Source organism: Lupinus angustifolius, chromosome LG05 (assembly GCF_001865875.1).
Source record: "Lupinus angustifolius cultivar Tanjil chromosome LG05, LupAngTanjil_v1.0, whole genome shotgun sequence".
Taxonomy (NCBI): domain Eukaryota; kingdom Viridiplantae; phylum Streptophyta; class Magnoliopsida; order Fabales; family Fabaceae; genus Lupinus; species Lupinus angustifolius.
This window is the reverse complement of record NC_032013.1, coordinates 289,121-312,118: the sequence shown is the minus strand read 5'-3', so window position 1 is coordinate 312,118 and position 22,998 is coordinate 289,121. Positions and strand designations below refer to the sequence as shown.

At 32.4% G+C, this 22,998-nt stretch overlaps 4 protein-coding genes across 7 annotated transcripts; 2 read left to right on the top strand and 2 right to left on the bottom strand.

The window, feature by feature from the left end:
* Positions 1,083-2,503, bottom strand: LOC109347269 (protein LATERAL ORGAN BOUNDARIES). The gene is made up of 2 exons (XM_019586987.1): positions 2,146-2,503; positions 1,083-1,638 (listed from the first exon to the last, which is right to left on the bottom strand). Exon 2 carries the CDS (start codon positions 1,626-1,628, stop codon positions 1,155-1,157), a length of 474 nt encoding a protein of 157 aa, XP_019442532.1. The 5' UTR covers positions 1,629-1,638; positions 2,146-2,503; the 3' UTR covers positions 1,083-1,154.
* LOC109347266 (mitogen-activated protein kinase kinase 3) lies at positions 5,934-10,866 on the top strand. The gene is made up of 9 exons (XM_019586981.1): positions 5,934-6,257; positions 6,899-7,144; positions 7,338-7,556; positions 7,648-7,785; positions 8,135-8,302; positions 8,513-8,626; positions 9,130-9,237; positions 9,868-9,959; positions 10,474-10,866. The coding sequence occupies exons 1-9, from the start codon at positions 6,156-6,158 to the stop codon at positions 10,832-10,834; spliced, it is 1,548 nt and encodes a 515-aa protein (XP_019442526.1). The 5' UTR covers positions 5,934-6,155; the 3' UTR covers positions 10,835-10,866.
* Positions 9,106-16,170, bottom strand: LOC109347267 (denticleless protein homolog). Of its 4 annotated transcripts, none has more exons than XM_019586983.1 (16): positions 15,936-16,170; positions 15,723-15,831; positions 15,080-15,144; positions 14,951-14,989; positions 14,371-14,467; positions 14,160-14,253; positions 13,975-14,041; positions 13,828-13,904; positions 13,649-13,727; positions 13,316-13,392; positions 13,135-13,219; positions 12,977-13,045; positions 12,822-12,889; positions 12,699-12,747; positions 12,048-12,517; positions 9,106-9,208 (listed from the first exon to the last, which is right to left on the bottom strand). In XM_019586983.1, the coding sequence occupies exons 1-15, from the start codon at positions 16,125-16,127 to the stop codon at positions 12,146-12,148; spliced, it is 1,539 nt and encodes a 512-aa protein (XP_019442528.1). In that variant the 5' UTR covers positions 16,128-16,170; the 3' UTR covers positions 9,106-9,208; positions 12,048-12,145. The 4 variants fall into 4 exon arrangements, with proteins under 4 accessions (XP_019442528.1, XP_019442527.1, XP_019442529.1 ...); XM_019586982.1 differs by lacking the exon at positions 9,106-9,208 and adding an exon at positions 11,495-11,664 and having other exon boundaries at positions 15,936-16,169; XM_019586984.1 differs by lacking the exons at positions 9,106-9,208; positions 14,951-14,989 and adding an exon at positions 11,495-11,664 and having other exon boundaries at positions 15,936-16,169.
* LOC109347265 (pescadillo homolog) lies at positions 16,917-22,773 on the top strand. Its single transcript, XM_019586979.1, has 14 exons — positions 16,917-16,970; positions 17,229-17,281; positions 17,643-17,728; positions 17,929-18,177; positions 18,261-18,386; positions 18,583-18,667; positions 18,743-18,853; positions 19,155-19,248; positions 19,325-19,626; positions 20,615-20,722; positions 20,806-20,927; positions 21,224-21,443; positions 21,770-21,979; positions 22,529-22,773. Exons 2-14 carry the CDS (start codon positions 17,255-17,257, stop codon positions 22,604-22,606), a joined length of 1,818 nt encoding a protein of 605 aa, XP_019442524.1. The 5' UTR covers positions 16,917-16,970; positions 17,229-17,254; the 3' UTR covers positions 22,607-22,773.

The following is a 22,998-nucleotide window of genomic DNA, read 5'->3' as shown; positions in this document are numbered from 1 at the left end:
ATAGGTATATACTTCAGTTGATGTCTTTTCTCTTAAAAAAATATTGATCTTGTTTCCAAGGAGAAAGGTGTGTGATTTGGTCACAATTTGAGGAAGAATAATGAAACAAATTGAGTACTATATGCATATTACTTCATATTTATATAATTTTGGTAATATGGTTTTGACTATTTAGTCCACCTAATTTTTTACATATACTTTTGATTCAGTTACAAGTGTAACTATAATTATAAAAAATTCGGTTCGGTTCAACTTGGATTGACCCATTTTAGACTCGAAGATTGACTTTACAAATAAATAAGAAAACACGGAGTCAAAATGGGTTGAAAATAAAATGTATAAATTTTGTATCAAACTTACTTTTATACTTGATAGAGTGAACTTTTCATAACATGAATTTTTATTGAGCTCAACCAAAATATGATGAGAGGCACATTTTTACTTATTTCCATTGTCCAAGCCTACTCACTTATGAAGTCTAATCAAACCAATCAATTATACAAACTCTATACATATCCAAATAAGGAAAATGTGAGGGATTGAAATGTGTATCTAACCTTTTCTATATGCAAATATAATACTAATTTAGAAACCATACATAGAGAACCTAGAGAGGATTATCATACCCTTTCTTGCATCAAATACTTAACAATAAGAAACCCTAAATTAAAATGGGTTACTTTGAAATTTTATCAATCAATACCATTGACAATTCATATATATATACATAGAAAGAGTTTAAAATCATTGCATTGACCGTGTAAAGTTTTTTACATTATGAGCACATCATCCACTATGGATTTGTATTACTTTTGTTTGACAGTCAATTATGATTAATAAATCAATGAGGGATGATTTACTGACAGTGTAAAAAACACTTATACAGTCAGTGTATACATATTAAGTCCATATATAAAAGGTTTATAATCACATACTCTTGAGGATTTAATATGTATACACTGACTATGTGTAAGTATTTTTTACACTGTCGGCAAATCATCCCCTGTTGATTTATTAATCATCATTGACTGTCGAACAAGAGTAATACAAATTAATGGTGGATGATGGGTTGACAGTATAAAAAACTTTACACTCTTAGTGCACAGATTTTAAACTCTATACTCTTAATTATCACCACTATGATAATTATCCCCTCATGGATGATCATTGTTCCAAGTAGAATGATAATAAAAACTAGAAGATTGAGCAATAGAGGAAGTTCCTCTTTCACTACCCCTTTGAGAAGTAGTAATTATTGTTGTTGTTGTTGGCATTTCATTACAAGTATATCTTATCAAATCAGCATTTGTAGCATCAAGTTCCTTTTGAAGCTTCATAACTTGTCTTTGGAGCACAGAAATAGCACCAACACAACCATAAACTGGATCTTTTATCCTTGCTTCAGCTTCATAAGCTAGAGAGTTCACTGCATCTTCCCTTTGATGAGGTAGAACTTCATTCAGAAGTTTACTCACATTACTTGCACCAAATATCTTGTGAACATTTGTAAACTTTTGAGGCTCTTCTGGTGGGAAATATGGGGCAAAAACACAATCTGGCATGCATTTCCTTCTTAGAAACTTGCATGCTGCACATGGACAATTTGAATAGCTTGATGAAGATGCCATTCTCTTCAAACTACAATTAAGAAAATGCTAAGATTTATTGGAAAAAAAGTGTATTTAAAATTAATGACCAATCAATATAAAAATTTATGTATAAATTCATCCCATTTGAGAGATTAATTTTCCATGAGCATTTTTACAACTAGGGTTATGCTATTTTTAACCTTTTTTCTGCCTAAACAATCTATACTGATTCCGAATATATATTAATATTCATAGATTCCAAGACTACTACTACTACTACCTAAACCCTTTCCTCTTTTGTCTTTTTTTCTTTTTGGACAGATCAACCAATTAGTGATGAAAATGAAATATAAAAAACTATTAAAAAAAACTGTGGATACAGTTTATTGTGTTTAGTTTGATTCCTTTCACTTCAGTTCAACCTATGCATATTCCTGATCAAACCATATACAACATTTTTTAGTGATAAACCTTAAAACATTAATATATTATATAAAATCAAAGCTGCAATAAAAGAAAAAGGAAATGATGCATAATTGAGATAAAAACCATATACCTTATAGAATCAAAGCTAGTTTTTTTGCATCAAAATATACCTTTTTTCTCCCTCTTTTGGTAGAAGACTACCTTATTTTGAAGATCTAGTTATTAATAAAGTGAAAAGGAAGAAGAAGAAGGGTGAGAGAGAAATGTTGGAAAAGACTATTTGATGTGAGAGTTGAAGGATGAACCCTAGTTAATTGTAGGACAAGATGAGAGAAACCCGCAAATATAAAGTGATATATGACAATAGAAAAAGCAACTCGAGAGCATAATAAGGAGGCAGAGAGCATTTCTGGTGAGAAAGCAAAAGACAAGAGTGCAATAAATGGTGCTACAAAGTCAAAAAGAATGACTATGACACAACCTTTATAATAATAATATATATATACATACATACAAGAATAGTTAAGGTTAACTTGTATAATCCACCACAATAATTACTACTTTATATATGTTGTGTAGTGTGTATTGCTTAGTAGTGTCCAAGACTCAACCCTACCCGTTTATTCAGTATGACTCAATCATGATCGAATTCGAATAGGGTTGGGTTTTGGGTTTAAAAATTAGATTTGGTCGATATTTAGAGCTGGTAGGGATCAAGCATGACCCGGCTTAACCCGACCCATGATCACTCACTCATCATATTTGTATGTGTCTCTATTCAAATATATACAAAGTTATAACACTTTTTTGATCAAAAATATTATTAATTCTCTAAATGTTTTATCATATATACATGATTAAATATATATATATATATATATATATATATATATCAAATTACATATTTATAATAATAAATAATATTGAGAATACTTTATCTAAAATTAGTATGATATTTAGTCGGATCTAAGATCAGGTTAGCTTCGAGTTAGGGTCGAGTCCGGGTTCAAAAAATGACTCAACTAACATTTAAGATCAGTAAGGACAAACCTTAACCCGTTCCAACCTTCCTCATTCTCATCCATTGCTATATCTATGCAAATGTTTCTCTATAGTAGCACTACTTTAACAGTCTAACTCACCTTTTAAGGTAGACATGTTTTTTTGTGTGCATATGTTACTGACTCATTAGTTTGAGAAATTCCTGATGAACATGATTAAAATTGACTTATTCGCCAACTGAATTTGATTTTCAGATTTTTGATATTGACACAGGATAAGCAGATTCAATTTAAGTTATTCTTGAGATTGGTGGTCAACATAATATTGCATGGGGTGCAACTTGGTCAAATTTAAACTAAATGATACCTAACTTTTTACCAAAATTTCAATTCAACATAGCTTAGTAGGTTCTTCCCCTTCAGAGTCCCTTCTTTTTGAAGGAAATAGTTCTTGTCCAATATCAAAGAGAAAAGCTATTATTCTTACCCTTAATTTTAAGAATAAAAGTGTCACATCATATTATTTTATTATTAATGTGCTTCCTTCTCGAACATAATCTATTGTATAACCCACATTTAAGGATTCATTTCCATAAAGCTGTGTGTCAGGGATAAATACATTCAGTCCAAATCAATGTAAGGTATATATATATATATATATATATATATATATACACTGTTGTGTCCTCCTCAATTATGGGACAGCATAGTGATGTGAATTCTTGAACCTCTTAAGCAGAGAAAAAAGCGTCTAGCTTCCATTATTGATTATTGATGGTTTATCTATCAGCTAGCACGCGGATTCCTCAACTTAGTGAAAGACAGAATATGGTGCATAAGTCTAAGTAGAGGACAAGGGTGTTCATGAGATGGGTCAAGATCGAATATGGTAAAACGGGCCTGCCTGACCGGTTTTGTATGTGCCGCAAAAATTTAAGCGAACGCGGATATACTGGCATTGTCTTATTGGACAAAATTCAATATCTTGTCCATTTTAAAATGGGCTAATGAATGTGTAGGCGGCCTACGGGCATTGTTCAATAATTAAAAAATAAAAAATTAATATAATAACTAAAAATAAATTAAATAAAATAGTTGAAGATAAAAAAAAAATGACAAAAACTTCGATATTTTATATGATATTGAATAAATCACACTAGATTATAATTTTTCTATAGATAAAAAATTATATAACATTGTTGTCCAATGTAAATGTATGTAGGCTTGTTAATAATGGGCAAATTTTGTATGCTTTGTCCACATAAAAATGTGGGTCGTGTAGGGACACCCACATGCAATACCTATTTTATCATCTATAATGAAGTGATGTGATATAAGCATTATTCTTTCTCTATCATATGAGCATACTCATACTGCCGAAAGCCCAAAAGAATACAATCAATATTTTTTTCTATAGGTATCCTTGTACTGGAGGCAATTTTGTTTAAGTCGAGAACATCCATAGGTACATGGGGTTAATTCTCTCAGAAAATATTTTTTCATCCACAAGAATCAAATCCGAGAACTTACTTAAGGGAAATCAAGTATGTACCACTTGAACCAACGTTCGTTAGTCTATGATATGAGCATACTCAAATGCTAATCATTATTCTTTGTTATCATTACCATTATTATTCAAATTCCCACCCATATGTTGTGATTAAGCCATCAACAATACAATGCTTTTTTAGTTTATTAATTGCTATTGTTGTATCTAAGTTAGTTAATTAAAGTGTGTCGGTACACAAGATTTTGGAATTAAAGCTATAAATAATGTATGATTTTGGAATTAGTTAGTTTATTAATTGCTATTCCAAACTATGTATGATGTTCTTAATTATTCCAAACTATGCATGATGTTCTTTTTTACATGCATGTGGGCATGTATGGGGCAATACCACATGCAACTTTATTGTATTAACAAAATTAAAGAGGACCTCTCCATGATGCATGTATCTCCCCAAACTGATCGATATATCAATAATGTATTATTCTAGTAGTGTAAGGTTCTATTAAATTTCTTAAAATGATTAAAATGTCAAGAATTCAATTCGTAAATTAGTTCCTTATCGAAAAGAGTGAAAAAATACCCTTAGTATAATACCAATAAAAACTAATCATGGTATGTTGATGAAGTGTATGAAGGAATGGTTGTAAATTCATCTGTATAAATATTAACAACCCTTTTATATAATTTAATGCAAATATTCTAACTAACAAATTCAACTAATAATGATATTCCAATTTTTGTGCTAAAGGGCTTTCAATGAAGCCTTAATTGGAATTTACTTATGACTTCATCTACACCCTAAAAGGGTAAAACACAATTTAATTTGCAAATTAGTGTCTAACTAATAATAAGATAAGTATTGAATTCAAACATGAACCATAAAAATATTACATTATCCCTATTAATATACAAATTAATACTTTTTAAGAACTAGAATACATCAAACAAAATAGAGTGACTAAAGTTACATAATAGTAAAATGTTAGCAACCAAAAGTGCAATTTAGAATGAAAAAATTAGTGAAGATTAAAAATAGGGATATGTAATCTCATTCACAAGGAATTGTGATGAAAAAAATCAAGATATTTAATGTATATACATTAAAAACAAATTAATTGTTTCTCAAAGTATTATCTGTATTCTTATTTAACTGAAAATTGTTAGAGATAAATAAAAAAATAAAAAAAGTATATATATTTTTATTAAATTAATGTAATATTTTACTACTTTATTAATTATTTTTTAATATAATATATTACTACTTTAATATAACTACACTTTTATTCTTTTAATAAATACGATAAGAATAAAATTATAAAAATAGTAAGCGAAATAGAAACAAATTAATTTGTTGGAATATTATAAGTTTTATTTTAAAATTTAAATAACTTTTAAAGTACACCAAGAAACCAAAACCTTGAATTTCACGAACTCAATCTTTCTCTTTTTTCTCTTTCCACAATAACAAAACACTAACCTTGTTTAAGATTTCACTTTGATACTTATAAATTCAAACACCCTTTTTGAAAAAGATCTCTTTTTTTCTCTATCATTCATTGAAAAATTCATCTGGGGTGTGTTTGATTTTTGGAACCCCTTTTGGATTTTGATTTTGAAAGAGTTATAACAATGGCGGGGTTAGAGGAATTGAGAAAAAAGCTTGCACCTTTGTTTGATGCTGATAAGGGTTTCTCTACAACTTCAACTTTAGACCCTTCTGATTCTTACACTGTTAGTAACCCTTTCTCTTTCTATTTCTCTCTTTTCTTTTAGGCATTGAAGATTCCAGAGTATAATATATATATATATATATGAAGAGTGTGTTTAGATTAGTTATTAAACTCGATTATTTCAGTAATTAATTAAAAGTATATTAAATTATTGTTACAATGATGATGGTAGAATCAGTTTTTGTTGATTATTGTTATAATGGTTGTGATAGAATCAGTTTTTGTTTAAATGTGTTTTGCAGAAAAGTGATTGTAAGATAATTTGTTTTGATTGGGTTGTCTGCAAAAATATCCCTGATATAGTAAATTATGAAATAATAATCTATAATCTGATAGAGATATACATCATATAAGATGGAGCAGAAATAGCTTTTCTTGTTTACTTTTTTTAGCTTAAAACAGTTTTTTCGGTTATTCGTCTAATTTGCCAAACACACTAGCTTAATCTACCTATCCAAAACACTGAATAAGATGTAAAGGTTGTGACTAATGATGTTAAATTTTGTTAGTGTTTGGTACACATTTTGGTCCCACCTAAAGAGAACATAACTGAATACCCTTTTTTAATCTTGCTCTGTCCTCTCACCAAACGCCGTTTTTTTCGCATTTCTGATTGGTTGATCTGAATTTGGAATTTCACAGCTATCAGATGGTGGAACCGTAAACTTGTTGAGCAGATCATATGGAGTGTACAATATCAATGAGCTTGGGTTGCAAAAGTGCACATCAGATGAAAGCGAACACAGTGAGAAAACATATAATTGTGCTTCGAATGAGATGAGAATATTCGGGGCAATAGGTAGTGGTGCTAGTAGTGTTGTGCAGAGAGCTATACATATACCAACTCATAGGATTCTAGCATTGAAGAAGATCAATATCTTTGAGAAGGTACTTTTTCAACTTAATTCTCGTTTCATTTTGCTATAATTCACCACTTATGATTTTATTTTGAATCTTATGTGTCATAGAACTGTGCTTCTTTTAGTGAAGATCAATACCTCGAGAAAAGGCCTTTATAAGTAAGCCCTTTATAAGTTCCTCGAAACGCCCTCTAACTGTTTTATTTCTTTGTGCGAAATAGGAGAAAAGGCAGCAGCTACTTACCGAGATAAGGACGTTGTGTGAAGCACCTTGTTACGAGGGTCTTGTAGAATTTCATGGTGCATTTTACACTCCAGATTCTGGACAAATAAGCATAGCATTGGAGTACATGGATGGAGGATCGCTTGTAGATATACTGAGAAAGCATAGAAGAATACCCGAACCTATCCTTTCATCCATGTTTCAAAAGCTTCTACATGTGAGGAAAATTTCCGTAATGTTTTCATTTCAAACTTTTCATTACAGAAACCACTCGAGATATGCTGACTTTGTGTTTTATCGTTTGGAAGGGTCTAAGCTATCTGCACGGAGTGAGACATTTAGTTCACAGAGACATAAAGCCTGCTAATTTACTCGTAAATCTCAAAGGGGAGCCCAAAATTACTGATTTTGGTATTAGTGCTGGCTTAGAGAATTCCGTGGCAATGGTTAGTATGGATCATCGGTCTTAGTTTATTGTCATTTGTTGCTTCTATAAACTTGTTTACAAATTCCAATTTCATGTTTAGTCGTATTTGTATTTATAGATCGAAGTCCAGGATCTGCAGATATAACCATTTTATGTCAAAAATTAATCCTCTACTATTTTCTAACTTTTTAACAAGAATTAAGATTCTATTTCTCTATATTAATTTCTATGCTAATAAATAGAATTAGTATTTTATGTCAAAAATAAATCCTTTACTATTTTCTAACTTTTAAACTAGAATTTAGGTTCTATTTTAACTTCACTGTTTCTGCTAATTCTATGCTAATAGAATTAATATAACTTTGCAGTGCGCTACATTCGTTGGAACTGTTACTTACATGTCACCTGAGAGAATTCGAAATGAAAGCTATTCTTATCCAGCTGATATTTGGAGCCTTGGTCTTGCTCTCCTCGAGTGTGGGACGGGAGAATTCCCGTATACGGCGAGCGAAGGTCCCGTCAATCTTATGTTGCAGGTATGTGCCAATGCTTATTGATGGTTGAATGAGATAATTGATATGATTGCACACTATCGGAGCCGATAGTTCATGACACTTATTGTGATCAGTGATGTACAAAATGCATGAGCCTCTTCTATGGATGAATTATGCTATACCATTATAGTAATCGGATTGAATGCATGTACTTCTTATGTCTGCAAATAATTATACCTGGTTTTGTGGCAGATCCTGGATGATCCATCACCGTCGCCATCAAAGCAAACATTTTCACCCGAATTTTGCTCCTTTGTTGATGCATGCTTACAAAAGGATCCAGATATTAGGCCGACAGCAGAACAGGTGAGAGAAATGCATAGACCCTAGTATGATATGAGCATGGTGTATAGTATTTATGGTTTGGAATTTTGTGACCATCGGTTGAATGTTTTTGTATACATGTATTTATTTTGTAAGTCCTTCAATTTTTGGGGAAATTCAACCAAGTCCTTTAACTTTAAAACTTTGGAATCAGGTCCTAAACTTATTAAAATTTGTAAATGGTTTCTGCACTCATATCTGTTACGGTTCTACGAATATATATAAGATTAGAGACTCAATTACGAACTCTTGAAATCCAGGGACCTATTGGGATACCCCGAAAAAGTTTAGGACCTACAAGTAATTGAACTTTTTGTCTACCTAAAGCACAAATGCATTAGTGCAGATGCTTTTATTACCTTCGATTTACTTTCTGTTGTCGTTTGCATTATGGCCTTGTAGAAAGTAGAATGTTTTCTTTAGACACTCCATTAGGTATATACATGATTGTTCGAACATAATTATTTGTTATTGTCCTCCTGCAGCTTCTTTTGCACCCTTTTATTACAAAGCATGAGACTGCCAAGGTAGATTTAGCAGGATTTGTTCGAAGCGTTTTCGACCCTACGCAAAGAATGAAGGACTTGGCCGATGTAAGTAGCTACTTGTTTTTGTCTCGTTATATTATTTTAGCAGTCATGCTTATTTTCTTAAGTCGTTCTGTAAGTCGAAAACCATACAAGCAATGAGTGGTCATCAGAGCGTTATGTTGCACTTCACATATGTCGACTAGTTCTCCGAGAATATGATATAAATTTTAGAGTCAATGTCGAAGATCATCCCTAACAAAATATCCTAATCTAGTTTCTGAGAATTTAAAACATAATTTGGTACCTAAGAATCATAAATGAGGGTCAATAGTTCCTAATTTAGTGACTAATAAATTTCTAAAACCTGTCTTAAAAATGACTAATTTGACCGAGATTCTTGAGGACTCGGTTGAGATTTTTCATTTCTCGGCAATGAAATTTGGGGGTACATTTTTTCTCTAGGATACATTTAATTTTTTTCACTCTAAAGTCGAAACGTTATAATGCCTATTTTAAGTCTTAAGTCTGCATTATATATTTTAAGCCTTCAAACCAAAAACATTAAATCAATTGTTTCACAATGATACATTGGTTTTGAAACATGGTAGCTTCTTATGTCAAGAATTTAGAGATGTTACAACAATCGATTCTCTTATTATTGGTCAATGTTTTACTTTGCATTTTTCTTTTCAGATGTTGACAATACATTATTATTTACTATTTGATGGACCGGTTGATTTGTGGCAACATACAAGGAACTTATATAATGAAAGCTCCGTTTTCAGGTATTTTGTCTTTCGTATGTTCTAATTCCGCACTGGAAAAATGCGTCATTTCGAACACTTTGCTGCTACTTTTCCCTGAAATCTGTTACGAAATTTCAATCGGTCAAACTTGGCACCTTATTTTTAGAGGAACCACCATATTAGTCTCTCAAATTATTACTAGTTACCACATTAGTCCCGAAAGTAAAAAAAACAATCATTTTAGTCCCTGGAATTATCAACATCATATTAGTTCTTAAAATTGTAAACACCAATCGTATTAGTCTCTGAAATTATAACGTGTCGGTCAACACGGACTAATATGACTAATACTTATAAACTCCGGGACCAAAATGAATTTCTTGAACTGAGGAACTAATTTGATGATTACTTATGATTTGAGGGACTAAATAGGTTGCTTAACTCTTAGTTTTTATGATCAATCAATTTAGAATATGATCAATTAATTTTTCCTTGTGAACTTCCGAAACCTTCTTTCGAACTCTAACCAACATTGTCTCTCTATATGTTGCAGTTTCTCAGGGAAACAACATATTGGTCCTAACAACATCTTCACAACACTATCAAGTATTAGAAGTACATTATTTGGTGATTGGCCTCCTGAAAAGTTGGTGCATGTGGTCAAGAAGCTTCAGTGCCGCGCTCACGGTGAAGACGGAGTCGCGATCCGGGTATCGGGATCCTTCATAATTGGTAACCAGTTCCTGATATGTGGAGATGGAATTCAAGTAGAGGGTTTGCCAAATTTTAAGGATCTTGGTATTGATATTAGTAGCAAGAGAATGGGTACATTTCATGAACAATTTATTGTGGAACCAACTACCCTTATTGGATGCTACAACATAGTTAAACAAGAGTTGTATATTAACCAATAATTTTATATTATACTATGGTTGTTAGGTTTGTATACTATAGTTAGAATAAGACCATGATTCTAGAGAACCATGTTTTTCATGTATTTATGATATGAAAAGGTGTTGATAGTGATGGATTCTCATTTTAATTTTTATTTTAATTTTATTTTTCGTCAAAAAAGTAAAATATATATTAACTTTATATTTTTTTGAATAATGAGAAACATACGGTACAGAGTGATATAAACTTTAGGACAAAAGATGTGCTCCCAAAATGAAATATGATGATTATTGAATGAGAATAAAATATCTCATCATCAGAAAATAAATTATCTTCTTCAGCCATTAAAATCATGACATGTGTCATATTTAATAATTATCTCTCCATATGAGGAAATACTTTATTCCGAAATATCATGACCAACTTGCGGCCATAGTTAGTCAAGAACATGTCATTTTCACCATAGTTCATTATGTTAGTTCCACCTCCTTTCACCCATGTTTTTTAATCTTATATATCATCAAGGAAGAAAAACATTCAACATCACTACATAAAGCACACTATAGTAGCTACTCATGCAATGACTATAAAACTAGGTTTCAAATCATAGTACTCTCTAATCTCTGTACATTGTCTTCAGCAAGAGGGGTTTGATGCACTAACAAACAAATCATCAGTTATTAAAAGCAATGCTTTACATTTCACATTTGTCATTATATGCTCAAAATCTTCTAACACCCAAAATTCCTAACCTCATCAAATAAACCAGAAGCAAACAATTATGCAGCATTATGTTCTTGCTCCAAAGCTATATAACAAACCCTTCTGTGCACTTCATATTTCAATTAACCTGCAGAAATAATAACAAATGTCTTTACAACAAGGTTACAATGAAAATAATGTTAAATTATATACTTTTAGTCCTCATACAACATGCTATTTGCTTTGAACTTGGTCCCTATAGATTAAAAAATATCAATCCAGTCCCTATATTATACAATTATTTTCATTTTGGTCTTTACTACTTATAGTATAACACCATTTCTTAAATTATATGCACCAGATGGAAAATGATTGTCATATATAGGGACTAAAGCATGTACTTTTTTGGTCCCTACATTTTATTTTCACATTGGTATGTATACAACAAGTGTCACATACAGGGACCAAAAGTATAGTTTAACATTTAAATACACATTGAAGCATTTAAAAGATGAGGAAAAATAACCTTACCCTAGAACATAGTTGAAGAATTCCATGCCCTCCATACAACATGTGTATAACTTGTTAGTTGATAAAAGATTTTAATTGTTATAATAAGCCTAAAAGATTCATGAAGAAGCTAAAAAGTAGTCTCTTATAGTTCTTTTGAGGGAGGATGGAGGGCTCAAAACAGATGAAGGGCTCTTCAAAGTAGATTGTGGAGTTTTTTCGGATGATTCAGTAGGATCGAAACTTGAAGAAAGTTGGTCCTTACGGTCTTCAGACGTATGTACTTTTGGTGGCGTTATTGGAATGTCTGATGTAATTGGTTGGTGCAGTGTTTCATTGGATAAAAAAGCCTTGTGTTCTGACTTCAGACACATTTCTTCACTACTTAAAAGCACTTTACGTTCTGTTCTGGGCATTGCCATCACTCTTCTTCGGATGGAATATGGAAACTTTCTATCGCAGACATAACTGTTTTTACTCCAAATTCGAACCTGGAAACGAAAACAGTTACAGTGCTAAAACAAACAATGATACAACATTAACAAAAAAAGTGATATAGAAGACAGTGCTGAACTGGAAGACATTGCAAAAAACACGCAAGAAAATCTGGTTCAGAAGTCAATTATGGTCTCAACTCGAGTGAATAAAATATTTATAGTTAGTTGGACTTACTGTGAAATCATCAGAAGCAGTTGCTAATTTGCCAATTTCAGAAGGGCACCTGTCAAAAATATATTGTTAAAAACTCACATTGAAAATTTGATCTTTAAAAGTTGTTCCAGACTTGTACTTTACCAGTCAACTACTGTAACTTCTCCATCATGACTTTTCAAAGCAAGTGGTTTCTCTTGAGGCTTGTTAACCTGATTTTTGAAAAATCGGTTAAATTGTTTCCGACTGCTACATAAGTACCAAGCTTACAATAGCTTTTTAAAAGTAAGAAATTTAACCTGCCAAACATAGGCTTTTCCATCACTAGAACCACTGACTAGGTGACCTGCATCAGGGCTAATTGAAGCCTGGAATTGCAAATATCAGAAAGGTCATGAGTCAAGACAGAAACTGGATGCCGAAAATTTAAGGTTGAGGATACAAGTGCAACTCTCACCTTTACAAAAAATGTGTCTATTTGAGATCCATAAAAATATTTTAAAGGTCCCTTTTCAAGTTGAAGGATGTTATACAAATATATTCTGCGAAAAGGAAGAAACAATATGTTTTAAGTAATTAGTGTGCTCTCTCAAACATGGTTCAATTTATCAAAAATGTAAAAGGTTAAAGGAAGATACCGGTTATCCATGCAAGAGGCTGATAGAAAAAGTCCACTGTCATCCTGGGACAAGCTCGATATACCATGTAATCTTTTCTGAAATAACAATGCCAAATATTGTCAAGGTACATACGACAATAACATTTCATGTCATCACACATCTAAACAAAATCGGTTAGAAAATAAACAGTCTAAACATCTCGCTGAAAGGTAAAGCAAAAAACAACGGATTAGTAATTCCATATTAAACTTATTCTCAAGGTTCAATTTATACAAGAAGACCATTAATTAGCAACTTCCTGCCTGTATAAAGAAACAAAGACATCCACTTTACAGTGCAGTTCCAACGAACCTTTTCTGTCGACTGAGGATGAGGACATGTCTGCGTGACAAAAGTTTTCAAGTTTCTAGTGTCCCAAAACTTCAACACACTGAAATGAACCAAAGACATTAAAGATCAGTTAATTCAGCTACAAAAAAAAACAACAGAAAAGTTGAAATTTATATTCATGACAAATGCTTCCAACTAACCTATCGACCGCCCCAGCAGTGGCTATGGAGACTTGATCCTTGAGGCAAAGAACAGATGTAATGCTCATGGAAGCAGCCTGACAGATAGAATTGTTAGAAAGATTTAGCTTGCAAAATGCTAAGTAACATATGTTAAAAGCAACCCACCTTGCTCTTCCTAACTCGTTTTGCTTGAGACGAAATATGTGCTCCTCTGACAACTTCCGTCGAAGTACTGAAGCAACGAGATAATAAGTTTTTAAAAAATAATAAATTAAAATAAATAACTAATGATCGACAGATCAAGATAATGAAAATTACAGGATTGCTGTAAATGAAAACCTGATACTTACTATATGTTAGGGTCCCCAAACCTATTAGCAGTGGAGTTGCATCTTAAGTCCCAAAAACGAAAAGATCCATCTCTTGAACCAGAGACAATTATATCTGTAGATTGGCAGATTAAAGGAACATTAATTTTGTAAAATATCACTTTACAGTTGTGGAAAATCCAGAGTTGTGTACAAACACATAGATACAAATAAAATGGCATTCAAATATTACCAGAATTGGTTGGATGAGAAGACATAGATTTCACACTCCCTGTGTGCCCCATCAACACTCCAATACATTTCTTTTCTTGAACATCCCATACCTTCATCTGCAAATGTGAAACATAACAATGTTCAAAATGAAATTAGCTTGAAGGAAGCTACTAATATCAAGTTACAAGGTCTTGTGAATATTTGTCCAACTATAATTTTTTTGGGTACATATCATCAACTTTTTTGGTACATGATTCATTAAAAACAAAATTTGTAATTGAATCACATGAAATTCATATCTATTGACTTGACCTCAGTTAAATATGAACCAGAAGTTTTTCTAAAAATGAAAGATGAACAGAAATACAATCATGTTTTTCAAAAGGCTACGATAATAGTCAACTACTGTTCTTGAATAAAATAGGAATACAGTGCTTTAGAGTCGAAGTCTAGGAAGTACACATTGAGAGCCAGTAACAGGATAAATTGATTGTAATATAGCAAAAATGTACCAAATTACAATCACAATAATGCAAGTATTCTTAGAGTCAGCAATGGTAAATTGTGTGACAAGTGTTAATCATTGCATTATCACTTACTGTATGATCACCAGAAGCTGTGAGAATCTGTGTATCTTCCTGCAGAGTATTATAAATCATTTAGTCAAATTAATAACAAAGAATCCAAATACCTAGAAAAATTGAAATAGTAACAAAATTGTGGGTTACCTTAATCCAACAGACATCGAAAACAGCATTATGATGCGTAACCCATTCGCAAATCTTAGATTTCTCTGATATCAAAAGAATATGAATTTCATATTAGTAAATAGGAGAAATCACATTGAACTCTTATAAGATTTGTCTTAATTACACAACTATTGTTTAGAAATATGTACTCACGTTCATCTAAAATCAATTAACACTAAACATATCTCATCTGAAGCCCGAAAGAAATGTGAATATAATTACACTTAATTCCTTAACTTCTTTAATATACAAGAGTTCTAGAGTGTAATCAAGCAAATCAATTTAATTCCTACTTTATATTATTAAACTTCAAACACCCAATTTTTAAAAAAAATGAAAAGACCCAAGTTTAACCCTTGAAAACGAGAATAATAACTTTGATATTTCAAAATCTCAAATGCAAGTCAAAATAGTTCTTCTTAGTAAAGATTTTACAGACATTAGTCTTGTTAGCAAGGTATTAAATAGATGTTACAATTGCACACGCTACAATCTCAGAAACTACAACCGCTATTTAAAACCTTGACACTCACCATATTATGATAATCGAATTGGGATTTTTCATATTTTTTAAGGAATAAATGTCTAATAAATAAAAAAATTAAAATTAAATATAACAAACCTGCATTATCTTCGAAGGATGTAGAACTGGACAAGTTGCGGCGAGTATCAAACAAGTTCATGTATCCATCCTCATCAGACAAAGCTAGTATGTGCGAAAATTTCGAAGTCTGCGAAACAATTTGAAAAATCAAGGATTACCCATCTAATATTTCGTGATCGAGAAAAAAAGGGTGTGATCAAAATGAAAACTTTATAGAGAGAAATAGAGTACCTTGCAGAAAGAGAGAGAAAGGGGAATAGAGTTTTCAGCATTATGTTGAACAGCGATTGCTGCAGTTTCATTGAATCCAGAAACGAAGCCATCGAAACGAGGTCGTTTTCGGCATTGGAATGAATTGAGTTGTCTTGAAGCTACGTGGGTGAAGATTGATTGAGATTGTTTTGGAATAGAAGAGTTTTCCATTGAGCGATAGAGAGAGAATAAGAGAGAGAGAATAAGAGAGAGAGAATAAGAGAGAGAGAATAAGAGAGAGAGAAATGGAATTAGGGTTTTGAGTTTTTGGAAGAATATGAATTTGGAAAGAAAAGAAAAGAGATGAATGAATGTGAAAGATAGTGTATGAGCTTACTTTGGCGGGAATATCAAATTGTTGAAAAGGTGTTTCCCTCTCTTTTTGTTTTGGGCTTTTCTCATTCAATCTTTGACCAAACCCATTCCTTGTATGACCCGATTTAAAAATATAAATGAATGATGAATGAGACAGACCACGAAATTCCGATAGTAGACTCGGATTTTTACACATGACACACAAAAAAGTTAAATCAATATATATATAGATATGAGGAAGGGTAGTTTAAATTATATTAAGTCTTAGTTATTCATTTTCTTAAATCTAACATATCGTAGTGATAAAACTTAAAAGTCATCTAAGATTGATCTTTTTTTCATTCATCACCTCTTTTAGGTATCATTGGGGTGAAACTTAAATAAATTTCTCATCAATATATATATATATATCAATCTAATTTCACTATTTAATTATTGAATCATTGATTAAGAAAAAAATAATATGCATTGATTGTCTTTGAGTTTTATACGCATCCATTATTCATATTTAATCATTATTGAATAATAAATAATATAGTAATATTATATAAATCTTTATATTGTCAATAGATAAGATATTATTAAACTCTTACATATGTATATATTTATGTTATAACTATGTGACATAGGTGAAAAAGAAACCCTAGTATTTAAAGTTGGGACTGAGTTTGTTGTTGAAGTACGTAGCCGCTAACACAGGTTCGTTGCAAAATCTCTTTCCCACTCTTCTTTATTCAATTCGTTTCTGTGTTATTATCTTCGTATTCATTATGCACACAAGGTGTTCGATACAAAGCCTGAGACAAATTTAATAAGCTAACTGAAAATTATTGCCACTGTTGGTCTCAGAAACCATGTATATATATGCCTGTGTCTTTGAAATTATTTGTTAGACTATATATATATATAAAATAAAATCATTTAGTGTCTTATTCTCTTCTACAATTGCATCTTCAGATTCTCACTCATCTCAACAGTAAACAATGGTGGGAAAGCACTACAGACCTCCGGTGATTACTCTCTTTCATTTTAATGCTTCCTTTTCCTAATTTGCCCCATTTTTCAAAGTTATTGTTTTTAGCTTAATTTGTTTAAGTTTCACTCTTTTAACTCATACCCATATTAACCAACAAGACGTTGGTCTAGTGGTGTAAGGCCTCACTATATCTCCAAGGTCGAAGTTTCGATTCCTGGGAGCGACACTTGTTGGGAGGGGCAGCTGTAAACCCCGGAAGGGATTAGTTCCTTACCCAAAAAGTTGAGGGGATACCCTTGTTACTACAAAAAAAAACTCATACCTATATTGTGTTATTTTGTTAGTGGTATGTTTAAGTTGTTAAGCTTTTGTGTTTCACATGTTTTCTTATATAGGGGAAGAAAAAGGAAGGAAATGCTGCGAAGTTTGTCACTAGGTCACAAGCACTCAAGCTGCTCCAAATCAGTCTACCTCTTTTCAGGTTCCATTATTAACTTATTTGTTTATATAATTCAGTATCAACTTTATCCGGTCAAGACATGAAATGGCAGTGAAAATGTTGTACTCTAGACTTGATTTTGCTTGGAAATTGCACAGTTTTTAGTGTGGCTATGAAATTTTGGAAAAGATTTGGTGTAAAAGAAGATGATGTTATTCTAATGTTGACTTTGCAAATTTCAGGAAACTATGCATTTTGAAAGGTGTAACCCCTCGGGAGCCCAAAAAGAAGTTCAAGGGTACCCATCAGACTTATTACCATGTGAAGGATATTGCCTTTCTTCATCATGAACCCTTGCTCGAAGTACATAGAGCAATAAAAACGCACGAGAGGAAGATAAAGAAAGCTGAGGCAAAGAAAAACATTGAACGTGCAAACAGGTTGAGGGATCAGACGCCAAAACCCAAGATTGATAGGATTATCCGCCAGAGGTTTGTTTGACAGATGTGTCTAAATTGAAGTCTTACAGCCAGATATGAATTTCAAATGTATTTAATTATTCTTTGAATTATAGGTACCCAAGATTTGTAGACGCACTTGGAGAATTGGATGATTGTCTTTCAATGGTACATCTTTTTGCAGCATTACCTGCATCAGAGAGCAAAAAAATTGATGTGGAGTGTGTCCACAAGTGTCGGAGGTATACATTTGATATATTAAAATTCTGGATGGAAATCTATATGCTTTTGTTATACTCTCTCTCTCTCTCTCTCTCGAAGAGACGGATTTGTTCAATTGTTACTAGCATATTTTGCCTGCTTTCTTATAAAATATATAATTTCGTTTGTTATTATCTTTTATCTCTTTAATTTGTTCCTTTTTATTGTGTATGCTAGACTGGCACATGAATGGCAAGCATTCATATCCCGCACTCACAAGTTAAGAAAAGCTTTTGTATCTGTGAAAGGCATATACTACCAGGTATCAATTGATGCATTTGTAATGGTCATTAATCTTAATTGTACATGTTATGAATCAAATTTGTTGTTTGTGCAGGCTGCCATTGAGGGTCAGGCAATAACATGGTTAACTCCTCACTCCCTGCAGCAAGTCGTGTCTGAAGAAGTTGACCTTCCTACCATGTTAAACTTTCTGCAATTGTATGAGGTTAGTTTTATTTTCATGTTTATATATACTATAGTGTTATTTTTAGAAGTTTTAACTCGTTAATATTCACTTCATCGTAGCTGGCTTTGTACTCGTCTGAAGTGTAATTGTGTGTGTTTTAATCATGTAAAAGCTTATATTCATTAGAACGTTTAGTTACCCACACGACTTTGCGTCGTTTCTGTTTCTTAGTAATTTACTGTTTAATATGCACTCCATTATCATTAGATTGCAAACATTCATATTTGATTTGGTTGAAATTTTCACTAAATTCTTTAATTTAATGAATGGTTTGATGCAGCCTCTTCTTGGTTTTGTGAATTTCCGTCTCTATCACTCTATTAATTTGAAATATCCACCGTTACTTGATCCTCGTTTGGAAGCTTTGGCAGCAGGTACCATTCTCTTCATTTTAATTGAACCAAAGAAGCTGTTATTTTGATGCATTAATTTTCTTTTCAAATATTCCAGATCTATATGCATTATCTAGATATGTCGGGCGTGATACCAGACGTTCAGCAGTGAATTCTGAATCTGTTGATTTAGTTGAACACGAGCAAATTGAGGCCAAGCAAAGTGGGGCACAGTCTGAAGATGAAAAATCTGAACTTAGACTTGCTCAACTTCATCATCAACTTCCATCTAATGAGCATGGACCTGGTGCACTAATGCACCTTGTCGAAGAAGCTGCCGGAGATGAGGAGGAGGAGGATCAAGATACAAGGGAATGTAGAAAACTCTTTGAAAATATGAAATTCTTCTTGAGCAGGGAGGTCAGACCAAAATCCGATTTATACTGTTAACAGTGATAGCTAGGAATTGTTGTATCTTGAATAGTATGTAATCTGGTCACTTGATATTGTTGTTTTGAAATTAGTCTTGGAAACGTTTTAAAAAGGACATGATTAATGACATTAGAACTAATTAGTAACTTGGTAACAAAATGTCTTCATGATTTATACTTAACTCAATGCTAATAACATACTTGAAAAATCATTTTGAGGTCTCATTGAAATAGACGATTAGTATATAATGTCTGTTTATATTTTAATTTGTATAGGGTTAGGACTAGTATGGCTACTCTTGCTAATTTTGTTCAGTATGCATATTAGATGTTTGATTAAGATTTAGCACATAAATGGAAGAGCAGCAGGGATTTGCACACTCACATGTGTAAGGAGGAGAGAATTTGTTAGGGAATCGGTTTGTGATGTGCCCACATGGCAGGTTAGGGGAGAGAGTGGAAATGTGTAATTAGTTTGGGTATCTGGTCAAAACTGAAAGTTCCATGTAGAGGATATGTGGTGGGAGGAAGTTGGCCCCTTGAAGAGCTATTGCAGTTGGTGCTATATTTGTTTGTTTTGATATTTTCTATTGCTGTTTCCATTATTGAAAAGGAGGTGCCTATCATAAACTACAAAAAACTTTGCTTATGCCATGTTTGGTTTGGATTCAATTTTGCACAAAAACCGCTTCTCAGCTTAAGCTCTTTTTGTAGCATTTTGATCATAAGCTTTTCTTAGCTTAAATTATTTAATCTAAACATGTACTCCCCTGGCATGGTTAATTTTTCATGCTTTAATAAGGCTCAACTTTGAGTGCAATAAGAACAATTTTTAACAGCACTCAGCTCATCGACTTTAAGTTGATGGATGTCATATGAATTATAATATACACAACATATCTTATCCGATTTTTTACGAAGTGATGTTATATCTTTCTAGTGTAAAACTAATTTTGTAATTTTGCTCCGACTCTCAGGTACCAAGGGAATCATTGCTTTTCGTTATTCCAGCTTTTGGTGGGGTTGTTTCCTGGGAGGGGGAGGGAGGTCCTTTTGGGGAATCTGATCAAAGCATCACACATCAGGTTTGCGTCAAAGAATCCATCTTCTAAGTCAATTTTTAACCCTTCCTTTCAAGTTCACTTAGTTACTGCTGTGATGTGTGTAGGTTGTTGACAGAGATTCACAAGGACATAGGTTCCTCTCTAGAGAATATGTTCAACCACAATGGATATTTGACTGTGTCAATGCACGGATCATTTTGCCGACAATGGATTACGTGGTCGGAAAGTAAGTTCTAACTATATCTATCATTTTCTTCAATAAATTTCCTTTGTCAGTTGTCATACCAAACTATCCTTTTTTATATTGTCTGTTTAATTTACTCACTCTGTTACTGACCGTCCATTTAAGCAAATTCAATGTAAACCTTTCACTTGCTAGTAAAGGAATACCTATGTATGTGTGTATAAATGTTTAATGTTTGTGAATTATGGTATGTATGTGTAGATGTATTATGCATTATGAGTTACAATTTGTGTGTGCTTACTAAATGTTATTGGTTAAACTGTTTATTTTGTAATTAGGATTCCTCCACCACACTTGTCACCTTTTGTTGACAATGAGGAAGAAGGAGCCTATGTTCCTGATTATGCGCAGACCATTAAGCACTTGCAGGCTGCTGCAAGGAAAGAAATTCTACCGCTTCCAGGTGTTGGAAAGGATCTGGAAGATCCTCAGAATCTGCTGGCAGAAGGTGTTATTGATCGAGCCGAAGCTAATGAAGCTGCTCAGAGAAAGCAAAAGGTAATGCTTACTTTGTTAAGAATGTTGCAACCAACTTGCATCACAATGTTGGAATGAGTATAGAGGATCTTGTTATGTTCATTAATATTTTAAACTCACTATCATTATTTTGGTTTGTTTAAAGATATCACTTATATATAGTAAATTAAAACAAAAGGTACAGAGTTTATAATATATATTAAAGCTATTTTATGATTTAATCAATTTCCCCAAACATACTATCTTACACTCTAAAACAGCTTTTGTGCCTGTAAACAGTTGTTCTGGACGATTGTAGTTGTACCTAAATACGTGCTTAGTATGTTAATTGATTTCTATGGTTGCAGATGATGATGTTGGAGAAGCAATACCACGAGGATTTGAAAAAGGAGCTTCAGCATGTGACATATACTCCATCGGATTCCACCGTTGATAAACAAGTACCTACTGAAGTGACAAAAACTGGAGAAGAGTCAAGTTATGATGTACAAAATGTCGATGACATGGGTAAACTTCTGATGTCACGAAAAAAGAGGAAGCTCTTGGAAGCTATGCAGGTACCTCTTTTGATCCACAGATTCTTGAGTTTATTTGTTGAAATGCTATTGCTTTGAAGTGATTTTTAGTTTGATGTTGAATATGCTATATCTTCCAACCAAGTTTCTCATTATTAGAAAAGCTTATTTGGGCTTTTTAAGAATGCCTTATCTAAGTAGCCTAATGAAAATAGCTTATAACCTTTCTATAAGCCCTTATTAGTTAATTTTAGTAATTTCATCTGACAAATTTAAGAAAATTAGTTTTTTTAACTTATTCCAAAATAGTTTAGTCCATAAATGTTTAATCAAGTACTTCACCGAAACACGCTAGATTGCGTTTGGGTAGACAACTTGGCCGATTCTGATTGGGGCATGATGTGTGTGTAAGTTTGCGTATATCTGCCCTTCCTAACCCCACTATGTGGGAATCTCATCCACCAAGCCGCCGTTTTTCCTATCGAATTGTGCTACCGAACTTTGTTGTAGTATGCATTTGATATCGCTTAACTACTATTTAGGAGTCATCATTTTTATTAGTTTCTGACTTATTTTTACGTGTGGATTCAGATATCTAATGATAGGAAGCAGGCAAAACATGATCTTATTAAGCAAAGGAAGAAGAAATTAGAATCAGCTCAAAGTTAAGGGAGTTGAAGAGATTAACCATTATCATTCCTCATGTAGCAGGATAATATTTTTGACTAAATTATGTTTTTTTTATATACTTCAAAGATTTGGTATTTGAACTTTGCATGCATTTCAAATTGTACTGGATAAATTAGTGCTGAAGCTACTTATTATAAGCATTACAAGCCATAATCCTTTCTATATTCATTTAATACTTAAATGTTTTTATTTCTTAAAAATATGTCATGTTTTTAATCATTACTTCAGTTTAATGATTTGGTTTTAGTAGTAAAACCAAAATTAGAATGGTATGGGAATTAAAATTTTTGAATATAAAGATCAAGATGAAAAAATAAATTATGGGAATTAAAATCAAATTTTGGATTATTCTGAGGGATAAAAACATAATT

Excerpts from the sequence above, each read along its gene's own strand:
- LOC109347269 (XM_019586987.1), bottom strand. The coding sequence starts at position 1,628 with ATGGCATCTTCATCAAGCTATTCAAATTGTCCATGTGCAGCATGCAAG.
- LOC109347266 (XM_019586981.1), top strand. The coding sequence starts at position 6,156 with ATGGCGGGGTTAGAGGAATTGAGAAAAAAGCTTGCACCTTTGTTTGAT. Across the intron at positions 8,627-9,129 it reads TTAGGCCGACAGCAGAACAG|CTTCTTTTGCACCCTTTTAT; the intron begins GTGAGAGAAATG and ends GTCCTCCTGCAG. Across the intron at positions 9,238-9,867 it reads GAATGAAGGACTTGGCCGAT|ATGTTGACAATACATTATTA; the intron begins GTAAGTAGCTAC and ends TTTTCTTTTCAG.
- LOC109347267 (XM_019586983.1), bottom strand. The coding sequence starts at position 16,127 with ATGGAAAACTCTTCTATTCCAAAACAATCTCAATCAATCTTCACCCAC. Across the intron at positions 14,042-14,159 it reads TTTGGGGACCCTAACATATA|TACTTCGACGGAAGTTGTCA; the intron begins GTAAGTATCAGG and ends TCGTTGCTTCAG. Across the intron at positions 13,220-13,315 it reads GCCTCTTGCATGGATAACCG|AATATATTTGTATAACATCC; the intron begins GTATCTTCCTTT and ends TCCTTTTCGCAG.
- LOC109347265 (XM_019586979.1), top strand. The coding sequence starts at position 17,255 with ATGGTGGGAAAGCACTACAGACCTCCG. Across the intron at positions 19,627-20,614 it reads AATTCTTCTTGAGCAGGGAG|GTACCAAGGGAATCATTGCT; the intron begins GTCAGACCAAAA and ends TCCGACTCTCAG. Across the intron at positions 20,723-20,805 it reads ATCAAAGCATCACACATCAG|GTTGTTGACAGAGATTCACA; the intron begins GTTTGCGTCAAA and ends TGATGTGTGTAG.